General features: G+C 35.2%; 1 protein-coding gene across 1 annotated transcript in view; it reads left to right on the top strand.

Annotated features, from left to right (window-relative positions):
* LOC127862351 (serine/threonine-protein kinase fray2-like) overlaps positions 1–13,329 on the top strand; it is a 117,121-nt gene that overhangs the window by 53,599 nt on the left and 50,193 nt on the right. The window contains 1 exon segment of the mRNA XM_052401440.1: positions 1,299–1,465. Coding sequence (XP_052257400.1) covers positions 1,299–1,465 — 167 coding nt within the window.

The raw sequence follows: 13,329 nt of genomic DNA, 5'->3' as shown, positions 1-13,329 counted from the left end.
ACATTAATTTTAACTTACCCAATAACATTCGTGTGCATTTGAATAACATTTATCGAAAACGTTGGTACTTACCCTAATTGAAGTTTTATTTATGTAGTTCATGGTGACCATATTTAAATAACATTTAAGTATATCGGTTAAATGTCGTACATGTTCTTTGCAGTGATGTGAACGTATTCACAGAGCTCCAGATAAGGGTCGTATTTTCGTAATTACGAATTATTTTCAAGTCCGTTACGTATTTATTTTAAAATCTTGTCGTACCATTAAGAATTACAAAATCAAGTTACGAATATTATTTTTACATCGGTTCGTATCGATTTTTATTGAGTTCTTTTCGAGTATTAAAGATCTTTGCGGTGCTTATATAGAATGGTTATCGGGTTTGTTTAACAAAGCGCATCTTTTCCAATAAAAGCGGCGTATACAGTCTATCTGTCAAAAAACAATGGCGGCGCCCAGAGAGCGTCCTAAAAACTGCAAAGCGTCCAAAAACACGCTTTTAACATATTGTACGCAAAGTGAGCCGAAGTTAAATGTTTAGAAAGACATTATAGAAATGATCTTATACGATGTTGTATGTTCAGTTTCCGACACAGTCGGAAAAGCTAAACAAAAACGCGACACAACGGGTCCAAATTTAAACACACAAAAAAACATTGAACGAGTTGAAGGGACAAGTCCCGTGGCTAATCGTTGAAAAGATTGAAGGGGAGACACGTTTTAATTGTGAAATATGTAAATATTCATCTAAGGCATGCAATCTAAGCACAGTTTGGGCATATGAAGGTATTTGAAAAATAAAATTGTATAATACTAAAAAGACACTGCTGAACTCGTATAAATAAAGTTGCTAGTATGTTTATTTTGATTTTTTTTGCATGAAAAGAACCATTATTATTTAATTTTTAGGTCATTTATAAAAAATAAGAATTATTTTCCAAAACTTAGTAGTAACGTTAAGAATAAAATTTCAGAGTGAAGAATTCTTTTTTGAAAATCTGGTAGTAATTTAAGAATTTCACAAAACCTTATCTGGAGCTCTGTATTCAAGTTGGGAACCATAAACAACTACACAAAATAATAGTAAAATGCTAATGTCAAACATGGCTAATTAAAATCATAACAATTGTTCTTTTGAACGTCAATTGTTATTACGAAAATGTGAGCATTTGAAACTTTATTTTGCAATTTGGTTGTGACTGTCGTATACCGCGTCTGTTAATTTATGTATAAGCATGCTCTCGAAATCTAAGTCATAGCCTCTCTGAAATTGTTCTGCAAATTCCGGTTTCCAGGCAACCACACTGTACTGTCTGGTCTTGGAGTATGCGGCCGGCGGAGATCTCCTGACCTTTATCAAGAGCCAGAAGGACGGGCGACTTCCGGACTCCAAGGCGCGCGCTTTCTTCCGACAGCTCGTTTCCGCAGTGCATTTCCTGCACGAGCGCGGCGTCTCACACAGGTACGTGCTGTTGTCATCGAATCTTATGATGTCATCAACGTATATCAACTTATGGGATATCATAATATGATATAACATGTGACCGCGCTCTGTGAAAACCGGGCTTAATGCATGCACACAAAGTGCCGTTTCAGAATAACATGTGCAGTCTCATCAGGCAAAGCAATTTATGCGTTTAAGCTTACAACGTCAAGGCGGAAAGTGTCGTCCCCGATTAGCCTGTTCTGACTGCTTATCTAATATCTAGTACAACACTTGACGCACATGCATTAAGCACAGTTTTCTCAAAGCGGGGCTCAATTGTATATTCTGGCATTATATAGGCCGTGTTCTGTGAACAGGAGGTTAAATGAATGTGCGTAAAGTGTCGTCCCAGATTAGCCTGTGCAGTTCGCACAGGCTAATCAGGGACGACACTTTCCGCTTTTATGATATTTTATTATTAAAGAAAGTCGCTTCTTAGCAAAAATCTAGTTTTGGCGGAAAGTGTCGTCCCTGATTAGCCTGTGCGAATTGCACAGGCTTATCTGGGATGACACTTTACGCACATGCATTAAACCCATTTTTTCACAGATCACGGCCCATATGACGGCGTTACAGTGGTATTCAGGGAATTTGTAAGTCATTTTCGTAATATTTTTTTTTTACAAACATCGTTAAACATTTCTCGTGCGCTTGTGTATTCAATAGTATGAACCGGTATACACAATGTTTGTGATTGGATATATCCGAACATGACTTGTTCGAATTCTATTTTTTTTAAGACAAATCTATTTTTTGAAGAATTTGTGGCAATATAAAAATACAACTATGTACATATGAGCCATATATCACTTAACAGTGTAGAGTCTAACACCGAGGTTCTAACTCAAGTCACTCATCGCTAAAATGAATTCAATTTCTCAGCATAAAATAAAGCAAACATTTAATCCATTTATGCCTAGCGTCTAGAAAAAAGGCATTGGCAAACAGCGTAGACCCAGATGAGACGCCGCATAATGCGGCGTCTCATCAGGGTCTGCGCTGTTTGCGCTGTTTGCTTAAGGACTTTCTGTAAGAAATATTCGTAAAATAGGAATAAATATACTAGACATCCCTAATTTTGGAAATAAATTGATCCAATTTAGAAGGATGGGAGAGTCCACTAGGCATAAATAGGTTAATAACCAAGAAAAGTATGCTTCTTATTATCGTCATGCGACTGGAAGGTTATAAAATACTGTTTTTGTTTTTGTTATTCAGTATGACCTTGTCTCTGTATCAGACTGATCGATTGTTATTGAAAAACTGCAAAGAACGCCCACGCGCGTCTTGTAATCGATAAGAAGTTTAAAGGGGCCTTTTCACAGATTTTGGCATTTTTTACCTTATTCATTAAATGCTTTATATTGATAAATGTAAACATTGGATCGTAAAAGCTCCAGTAAAAAATCAAGAATAAAATTTAAAAAAAAGGAAAAGAACATTGCCCGGAGCAGGTTTCGTGACCCCTGGAGTCCTGCCAGAGTCCTGAAGTAAAAACGCTTTAGCCTACTGAGCTATTCCGCCGAGTACACATACTTGGCGTATTTTATACCTTATATAAGCAATCTTCGTAGTTTCACAAAATTTAACGACAAAAACAGAACTCTCCAAATTATTCAATCGTTTCGCGTTGCAACGCTTTATAATTTTTAGGTTTTAAAATCGTCAAAAGATGCATATAATGGCTATATTAGACCATGGTAAATGTTCAGTATTACTGTTTCCTCACAAATATCATAACTAAAACGAAAATTTGCGAATCTGAAACAACTTTTTTCAATTTTGTCAATTTACCAAAGCGTGAAAAGATCCCTTTAATACAATCGGTCCGCAGACAATATTGATGTTTCGAGATCTATAACGCATTGATTAGGTCAACCATTTGCTAATAATATAATATAAATTATTTGTTTAACTGCGTTATAAAAATATAGGACATATTTGATCACATTTTCTTAATATTTAAAATACCTTTTTTAAATCATTACAAAATTATTTCCGGTTAAACAATTTACAATATTTACAATAGGAGAAAAGCTTCAATTGAAGTCATATTTATGTGAATCACAGTAAATAACCCCGTAGAATCCGGTCATTGTTGCGTGAACCTCATGTATATTAGCGGGAAAAGTTGAAATTGAGCTCCGAATAACATCTGTTTTGTATTTATTTTGCATGCTGAAAAGTTGTGTCGGATATTAGACATTATTAGCAGTGAACATTTTGCTCTGACGTATTTTGCATGACTATTCGTGGTAATATCGACCAGTTATGCTGCCACTTTGCATCAACTGATTTCTTCGAATAATTTAGAAATAGTAACGACAACTTATTGTTTGTTTTCCATTTCTTGTTCATTATACAGCAAATCCATGCGACCATTTTATTTTTGTTACTGAATCAATCAATCAAACTCGTACTTCTCGTTACCATTGTTTATATATGTTATTTGTATTATTTGTTAATATTCATTTCTATCCACACCAATAACAAATGAATAAATAATTGGCTGATATAGTGTAATGTAGCCCCAAAGATGGTGTAAATGTATATGTAGTTACCTTAGTTTCGAATTCACAGGGAATTCGGATATAAGGCTTGCTCTTTCATTCGAATATCACGTGACTTACACCAACGCGGAATTCCCGTGAGTGGCATCCACTATTATCTGCTAGAGACGTAAAATAACAGTTTCATTAAATCTTGACGCCATGGACAAAATCCATCAATATGTGCGCTGGGCTCAAGAGGACTGATTTAATATGCATTCTATTTTATTGTACCATTTGTATATGATGTCCTCAGTGCTAATTACAATATTGGACTATATAGTTTTGTTTATTCATCGATCAGATGTAATTAAAATCATTAATCAATTGATAATGACAGTGCAATAGATCCCTTGGTAATACGCTGTATGAACGCCATACAATGTGTGTATGATTGATACTTATTTATCAAGCTCTACTTTAGCCGATTAATGCCTTTTGGGATAATTACAAAGCATGTGTTACAATATGGCATCATGGCATATTCAAGTGTTCTTGATCAAAATGTTCTTAATCGATTGATTCCATAGTCACTACGTATAGCTGTTTAAGTTCTGTGCGTGATTTGCGTATTTAGAGACAACAGCAAACACAACAAATACAACATATCCAATCCTCCTTTTTTTATTGACTGACCAGTCAGGATGCACCCTTGTTGTAAATTGTACTGACCAGGTTATGCTTACAATTTTTTTATACATGCGGATATTATGTTGCTCCTGCTGCATGGTGTTTATATATGCGGCCGGGATCAAATGCACGGTGTTTATACATGTATATGCGACCGGAATGCTTATATATGCGGCCGGAATCAAGACTAGAGGCCAAAACTAAGTCTTCTTTATATACATCCACACAGTAAGAAACAAAACAACACGTGCTTAATATGTGAAATTTACTTGTATCGATTAGTAGCCAGATAAACGGTTAATTAATGCAAAGCAATGCATCACTGCAGATATTGTACATTTCAAATGTAATTTTCAAACTCACATCTTTGAAGTTGATTCGCATGCTTGTATTCATTTTCGTAGATGTGTAATAAAAACTTTCGATCATTTAGTAACACCTTTGAAATTGAGTCAACGGTTCAAACGGAAATTAAAGGATGACGAGAGGAAATAAAATTTAGCATAACAGTCGTACGCTGCCTGATTCTCGACTCGTATTAGATACTGTTTTGTGAAAATGATAACCCAATAATAGGCCAATATTGATCCATTGTTTTTGCTGTTCCTGCTGTAATGGAATCCATCTTGACCTCATGAGGCGTTCAATCGATTTGAAAGATATTCATAACATGCGTAATACGTCCTTACGTAAGAACGAAGGATTTTTATGCTTAGAAATTGTCATTAAATGACATGTATATGAAATTGGTTGTCCACCAGAAATGTATACTCTATTCCAGACTAATTAAATAGAATAAACAAATATTAAATTAATTCATGCCGAATTGTGTGCATTATTTAATTAGGATTGGTGATTTTCTGTTTAGGGCTTTAGTATCTTCTGTATTGAAACACACTTGCATGCATACACTTGGTATAGTTTAATAAAACACACTGTGGAAGTATTCTTACTACTAGAATATGCACGAGTTTGACGAATACTAAAAAAGAATGAGGCGTCAGAATAACTGGTACCCGAAGTGAACGAAATAAGAGTTTTATACAATTAGTTATAATTTCCGCTCGTACATTAGAAAACAAGGTCATGTATAAAAACCTGATGCACATTTGTTGGAAATCCCTGCCATTGTGTCAAGATCTATTCATACGACACACAGATTCAATGTTTCTTCTGCAACAAGTACGCGTCGGTTATCGACTCAAACTTGGTAGGTAGGAATGTCAGTGCAATAAACACAATTTATCTTGTATTCAAATTATGAATCCAGTATGAGTGAATACATTTTATTTAACATTCCTCGTTTGTATTCATGTGTTGGTTTGAGGTTGAAAAAATACAATGTTGATATAAAGTAAATATATACTCGGTAAGTTACGAATATGCATTAAATTCAAATAGAATTAATTTTGAAACTTTTCCGCCAATTAGAACTTTCATATAGCCGGAAGTAAATCATGAATGAAGCATCGATGACGAAGGTCTATTCATGATGTCATATACGTTAGGTAGAAATTCATTTTGGACAAAGGCATGTGTGAAGGAACATTAAAATTAAAGCGGGTATATACGATCTTGTTAAATATTTATTAATTAATATCAAATGTGTAAAAAACTTATTATTTATATATTTCAATATTAACTAAAATAAAAGTTAAGAAGAACATGTGTCGAAAAATGCTAATAAGCCAGATATTTAATTCTGAAATCGAAAAGGTTGTACAGCCAAATTCGCCAGCATGTATATCATGCATGTACGATGTGAATCTAAATTTAGATTAACGGTTCATTTGAAATTCCTGCAGTGATATCGAATCATACGACACACGAACACTTACTAAAAAGACGAATGAATCGGTTATTGTAGGAAAATATGTACGAATTATCTTCGTCACAATCGGCTCGGGGCGCTAATTTGCTGCATTTTATGAAATTCGTTTTAAATGTATCATTTGTCTTGCATATTGTGTGTTATTATAACATATTTGTATCAATATATTACAATTCAACACATATAAAAATCGTATAATCTCGCTTTAACTAGCTAAGTATAAAATAACATAGAGGACGAAAAATACGACATACGTATTACTGCTTAGTGGTTAATTAAGTACTTTATCCTGACAAATTACGTGTTCTGCTCAATGTAATACAGTGCTGCAGGGTTCTGATACCGGAAGAAAACGTTCTGTGCGCGTGTGATATTATTAATTAACCTAAAATCGACGCATGCCACATAGGTTTTGTTGACGCATGTTTTTTGTAAGCGCCAATGAGAGATGATTGGTTATTCCAATAAGCAAATTAATGTTTAATAATATTTATCCACACACATTTACTTAAAATCAACATTTGCGTTCAAGAAATAAATCGTTATGTACGTTATGCTGATAAAAGTGCTTGAACTGATTTGCTTTTAAATTTACCATTTCCATTGATTGACAGGTTTACAGATCTACAAAGAGCGTTGATTGTTAATTTAAAAAGAATGTTTGAGTGAATGAAAACCAGATTGAATGCAATAATTGCCTATTTTCTTTCGAAAGGTGGAATGTAACCTTGATGTGATTAAATCACACAACTACTATCGTTTTCCATTATTGTGAAAATCAGTGATTCATAGCCTTCTGACTCACGTGATCTTAGTTGACAGGCTGCTGAAATCTGATAATGACTGAATAGAGATATATCAATTAACAGACGTTAACAATAATTGTGATAACGTTATCCCTAAATCACCATTATGGATAGACATGTTTAAAGGGGCCTTTTCACAGATTTTGGCATTTTTTTTAACTTATTCGTTAAATGCTTTATATTGATAAATGTAAACATTGGATCGTAAAAGCTCCAGTAAAAAATCAAGAAAAAAAATTAAAAAAGGAAAAGAACATTGTCCGGAGTAGGTTTCGAACCAGTGACCCCTAGAGTCCTGCCAGAGTCCTGAAGTAAAAACGCTTTAGCCTACTGAGCTATTCCGCCGAGTACACATCCGTGACGTATTTTATACTTTATATAAGCAATCTTCGTAGTTTCACAAAATTTAACGACAAAAACAGAACTCTCCAAATTATTCAATCGTTTCGCGTTGCAACGCTTTATAATTTTTAGGTTTTAAAATCGTCAAAAGATGCATATAATGGCTATATTAGAGCATGGTTAATGTTCAGTATTACTGTTTCCTCACAAATATCATAACTAAAACGAAAACTTACGAATCTGAAACAACTTTTTTCAATTTTGTCAATTTACCAAAGCGTGAAAAGATCCCTTTAAAGGGGCCTTTTCACAGATTTTGGCATATTTTGAAGTTTGTCATTAAATGCTTTATATTGATAAATGTAAACATTGGATCTTACAAGCTCCAGTAAAAAATCAAGAATAAAATTTAAAAAATGAAAAAAAATGGCCGGTACCAGGGCTCGAACCAGTGACTTCCGGAGTCCTGGAATTAGTCTGAAGTAATAAAAGTATTAGCCCTCTCGGCTATTCCGCCGGGTATACACAGTGAAAGTATTTTATACCTTATATAAGCAATCTTCTTAGTTTCGTAAATTTAAACGACAACAACAGAACTCTCCAAATTATTCAATCGTTTCGCGTTGCAACGCTTTATAATTTTAAGGTTTTCAAATCGTCAAAAGATATATGTAATGGCTATATTGGACTATGGTAAATGTTCAGTAATAGTGTTTCCTCACAATTATCATAACTAAAACAAAAATTTGCGAATCTGAAACGACTTTTTTCAATTTTGTCAATTTACCAAACCGTGAAAAGATCCCTTTAAGCTTAACTGCTTTTAGACACCTATGCATATACATGTATTAATACAGTCGCAAGAAATGAAGGGAAAGCATGTTCATGTCATTGAGATGCTAAATTTGGTAAATAACGCATTGACACCATTACTAGCAATACATTTTAGAATAAGATATGCATGAATAGGGGATATAACAGAATCATGCACAACTGTATGTGCATGTTACAGTAGCATTTAGAATTGTTCTGGTATGATTCTTGTCAGATAATAGGATAACCGTTTAAACATTGCATATTTCATTAGAATAAACGTTCAGTTTAAACGGCTATTTTGATACCGATTGTGTCGATTTCTTAAGGTTTCTTGAGACATTTTTGTTCGAGTCCGTTTTCTGGGTAAAACCAGTACTTTGTGCATTTTAAAGCGTTCGAAAGCTTAGAAGATGTTCTGTGAACGGAGGGACATCATTTCCAAAACACTAGAGCGATTTACATGATTAACCCATTCATGCCTAGTGGACTCTCCCATCCTTCTAAATTGGATCAACTTATTTCCAAAATTAGGGATGTCTTTTATATAAATTTCTATATTAAGAATATTTCTTACAGAAATTATTTAAAGCAAACAGTGCAGACCCAGATGAGACGCCGCATCATGCGTCGTCTCGTCTGGGTCTACGCTGTTTGCCAAGGCATATTTTTCTAGACGCTAGGCATAAATGGGTTAATTATTGCAGTATGTAATATCGACTTGCTATTAAGAACAAAATGGTATTCAATAATAACAGTACTTGTCTTATTAGGCTTAGACAAAAATGTAATCTGATTACGACATGCTACTTCGTTAAACCCTGGACCTTCACTAGTATCGTGCAATGACAATTGTAAGCTGTCAGATATGACGTTTGCCGGAACACTTGTTTAAAATGTGACTCACGCAGAAAAAACGACAAATGTTGAATAAACACGAATGTACAATTAAAAAACACTTAAACATAGATCCGAACTCGTCGATTTTACTTACCTTTTCATTTGCATAAATTTGGTATTGTATTATATGTATGTCGTTCATTAATGGACAAAGCGGAGTTTATAAATATGACAATGCGTGGTTTATTTCGAAGTTAATAAAGCTTGTAAAATAGCGGATAATTGTTTTTTGTTCCTGACATGATGAATTGTTAGTGCATTGTTGTATAATTATAAAAAAAAAAGTTTCATTTGGCTGTAATTTTATATATGACGAAATATACTTATTGAATATTTACTGAAAGACTTGTGAAATATTTTTACCAATAAATAGTGACTAAATGTATTGTTGTGAAACTACCGGGTACATGTATTTTCCTAATGAAACTCATGTGAACATTTGCGATTAAGGTATTTCAAGTGAGCATTGAGCTTAACTAAGTTGTTTCAATGCAGCATTTCGGCTTTTCTTTGTTGCTTCAATTCAATATTTCCGCTTAATTTTGTTGTTGTATGGTTCACGACACCGGTGTTTTTTCGTAAATAGATTGAAGCATACAACAACATGAAAAACATATGAGCCGTGCTCTGTGAAAAGGGGGCTTAATGCATGTGCTTAAAGTGTCGTCCCAGAGCAGCATGTGCAGTCCGCACAGGCTAATCAAATACGACACTTTCCGCCTTAACTGGATTTATGCTTTCTTTAAACGAAAAAAAAATATTAAAAGCGGAAAGTGTCGTGCCTGATTAGCCTGTGCAGTCCGCACAGGCTAATCTGGGACGACACTTTACGCACATGCATTAAAACCCCTTTTGACAGAGCACGGCCCATATTCTAATACACCTTAAATAGCAAATTCGTGTTACAATTACGAGCTATTTTAAGCAGAGGAGATATAATAGCATCTTCATGTTTCTGTCTGACAGCATTTTAAATAAATGTACTCCGCCATTCCTTAGAAGATGTTGGTGAATATGGGCCTAAACATTTATTTCATATATGATAATATGAGCCTTGTTCTGAGAAAACTGGGCTTAATGCATGTGCGTAAAGTGTCGTCCCAGATTAGCCTGTGCAGTCCGCATAGGCTTATCAGGGACGACACTTTCCGCCTTAGCTTGATTTAACTTCGGTAAGAAGTGACTTCCTTGAAACTAAAAATACCATAAACGCGGAAAGTTTCGTCCCTTATTAGCCTGTGCGGACTGTACAGGCAAATCTGGGACGACACTTTACGCACATGCGTTAAGTCCAGTTTTCTCAGAACACGACTCATATGCATACAGTTATTTAACATCAAGAAGGAGGAAATCTCTCGAAATGATTTAATTGTAAATTTATCTTGCATATTTTAAGTTGATATAGAAAAAGCGATCAATTATTGTTTGCAATTTCCCACCATAATAGATCACCTTCAACGCGTATAAGATGTCTGTGTTTCATATGCAATGAAAATTGGTTCAATTACATAGAGATGAAAAATAGTTATCGTGTAAATGAGGGCACTGAGAGAATAATTTCTGTTTAACAACACAGTGTTATTTTTCCTTTCTAACTTTCTGCCTAACTTCCTCCATTCCTCCTTACTCTTCTCGTCCTTTCTTTCTTCTGTTCTATTCCGACGTTCCTTGCTTCCCTCCGTCCATCCCTCCCTCACTCCGTCCGTCCGTTCGTTCATTTGTTTCTTACTTCGTTTAACCCCTTAACCCATTTATGCCTAGTGGACTCTCCCATCCTTCTAAATTGGATCAATTTATTTCCAAAATTAGGGATGTCTAGTATATTTATTTCTATATTTAGAATATATCTTACAGAAATTCCATTAAGCAAACAGCGCATGATGCGGCGTCTCATCTGGGTCTTCGCTGTTTGCCAAGGCATTTTTTCTAGACGCTAGGCATAAATGGGTTCATTCCTTCCTTGTCATATAATCATCCCTATTTCCTTCGTTTTCCTCTCACTATCGTACCCAATACATCCGTCGACTTCCCTATTCCTAACATACTTGACTATGTCTCTCCTCCTTTATGAAATGCCGATTATCGGTCAATCAATAAATACATCAATCAACCGATAAATAAATCAATTAGTCAGTTGTTTAAAGCTCAGATAACACTTGAATGTCTAGCTTTTTCCCCCAAAAAATCGATCAAATAACAATTTTATGAGGCGTTTTATTGAACCTACTTTATATCCGGATTCACCTGAAAGATTTATTAAATAATAATATCGTGTTTCAAAGTAGCGGATGGTTGCTAATTATCTATTGACTTACTAGGGACCTCCGCAAAATAACTCGTCATGACACGGATCAATTTCAGCTTAACAAAGTAGGACATTGTTTTTTTCGGCGAATGTCCGAACGAGCAGACAGGTGGGTCTGGTAGAAATTATGACAAGTGTTGTTTTATTTCTAAAATTGTCACTCTTTCTCCTTTGGATTTATGGTACTTATTTATTTGTGTGGATCATGCGATTCTTAAATCCCACGCCCTGAGATTTTGTACCTAACGATTTTGAAGAAAAAAACAAGCTGTGTTGTATTTATTCAGAGCAGTGTTACGTATCAATAACCAGGTAAATTTTTAAAATTCTATTTGCGTTGATGATCATGGATCTTGTGTCAATTTTGTTACCGTGGCGTAGTCGATATGGTGTATGCCTAGCAATTTGAAGGTCTCGGGTTCAAACCCCACTGGGAGCGTTTCTTCGATCTCCCGCAAAGACACGAAGTACGGTACTATTTATAGTCCCAGAAAACGGACTCGATAGCGTTCCAATCCTAAAACATTTCGAAACGTGCATTTTTCATTTGACTTATAAAATGATATCAATAATGAATATGATAATTACAATGTAATGTTTGTTTATTTTTTGTTTGTGTATTTAACAGAAATTCTGTCATAAGACGGGGGTCAGTTAACGTTCTCAAACGTTTTCTATGTAAGCTTGTTTACAAACACAAAGTGCACATAATCAGTCCTGTAAAGACGATGGTTATGATAGTGATAGTGGTGAAGATAATAATGATGATGATGATGACCGTCCTTTCTGCGGCCACCGCCGTTTTTGCTGTTGTTGTTGTTGTTGCTGCTGTTTATTATTATTTATGATATATTTTTGGTAGTTTCAACTCTGATACGTAATGAGAGGCCGATCTTGTGTTCAAAATAGATTCAAAAGACACATTCGTACATACTGTTTTAGTGCAATTTGTCTTCGTTGAACTTTCCAGCTCGGTTAACCGGTTTATCATCAAGTTGCATGACAATATACGTGTTACATGAGCCTAGATCAGTCTCAATTTCCCGTTTGCAAAATGAGTGGCACTTCACTGATTAAAAATGACAATTCCGTGCTTCTTTCTGCGTACGCACATGTTTGGACAACATGTTTGCAGCCGACATGTCACGAGTCGCGTTCTGAGAAAACTGGGTTTAATGCATGTGCGCAAAGTGTAATCCCGACACTTTCCGCCTTAACTGGAACTTCGTGTAGAAGAGACTACCTTTAAACGAAAAATACCATAAGAGCGGATAGCGTCGTCCCTGATTAGCCTGTGCAGACTGCACAGGTTAATCTGGGACGACACTTTACGCACATGCATTATGCCCAATTTTCTCAGAACGCGACTATGTCATAATTTTATAACGTGCCTTTACTAACGTCTCTTCTTGTTACTTTCCGGAAGATAGAAGGTTGACATTTCAGCTCATCTCGTCACATGTTGCTCATGGGGAAATGTTTGGATACCGTTATATCAGTCGTCCGTCAGTCCGTGCGGGTGTACGTTAACTGTGGCTTCTGAAGACTTATTGTCATGAACGCGTTGGAATATTTTGCATTTAACATTATAGTGTTCTTTACCAAGTTAGTTCAAATCATGCCCGTTGGGTCTTCTAGTCCCAGGAAACGGACTCGAGAGCGTT

The sequence above is a fragment of the Dreissena polymorpha genome, chromosome 16, assembly GCF_020536995.1.
Source record: "Dreissena polymorpha isolate Duluth1 chromosome 16, UMN_Dpol_1.0, whole genome shotgun sequence".
In the NCBI taxonomy this organism is placed as follows: Eukaryota; Metazoa; Mollusca; class Bivalvia; order Myida; family Dreissenidae; genus Dreissena; species Dreissena polymorpha.
The sequence above is the reverse complement of the archived record's forward strand: the minus strand, read 5'-3'. Positions and strand labels throughout refer to the sequence as shown.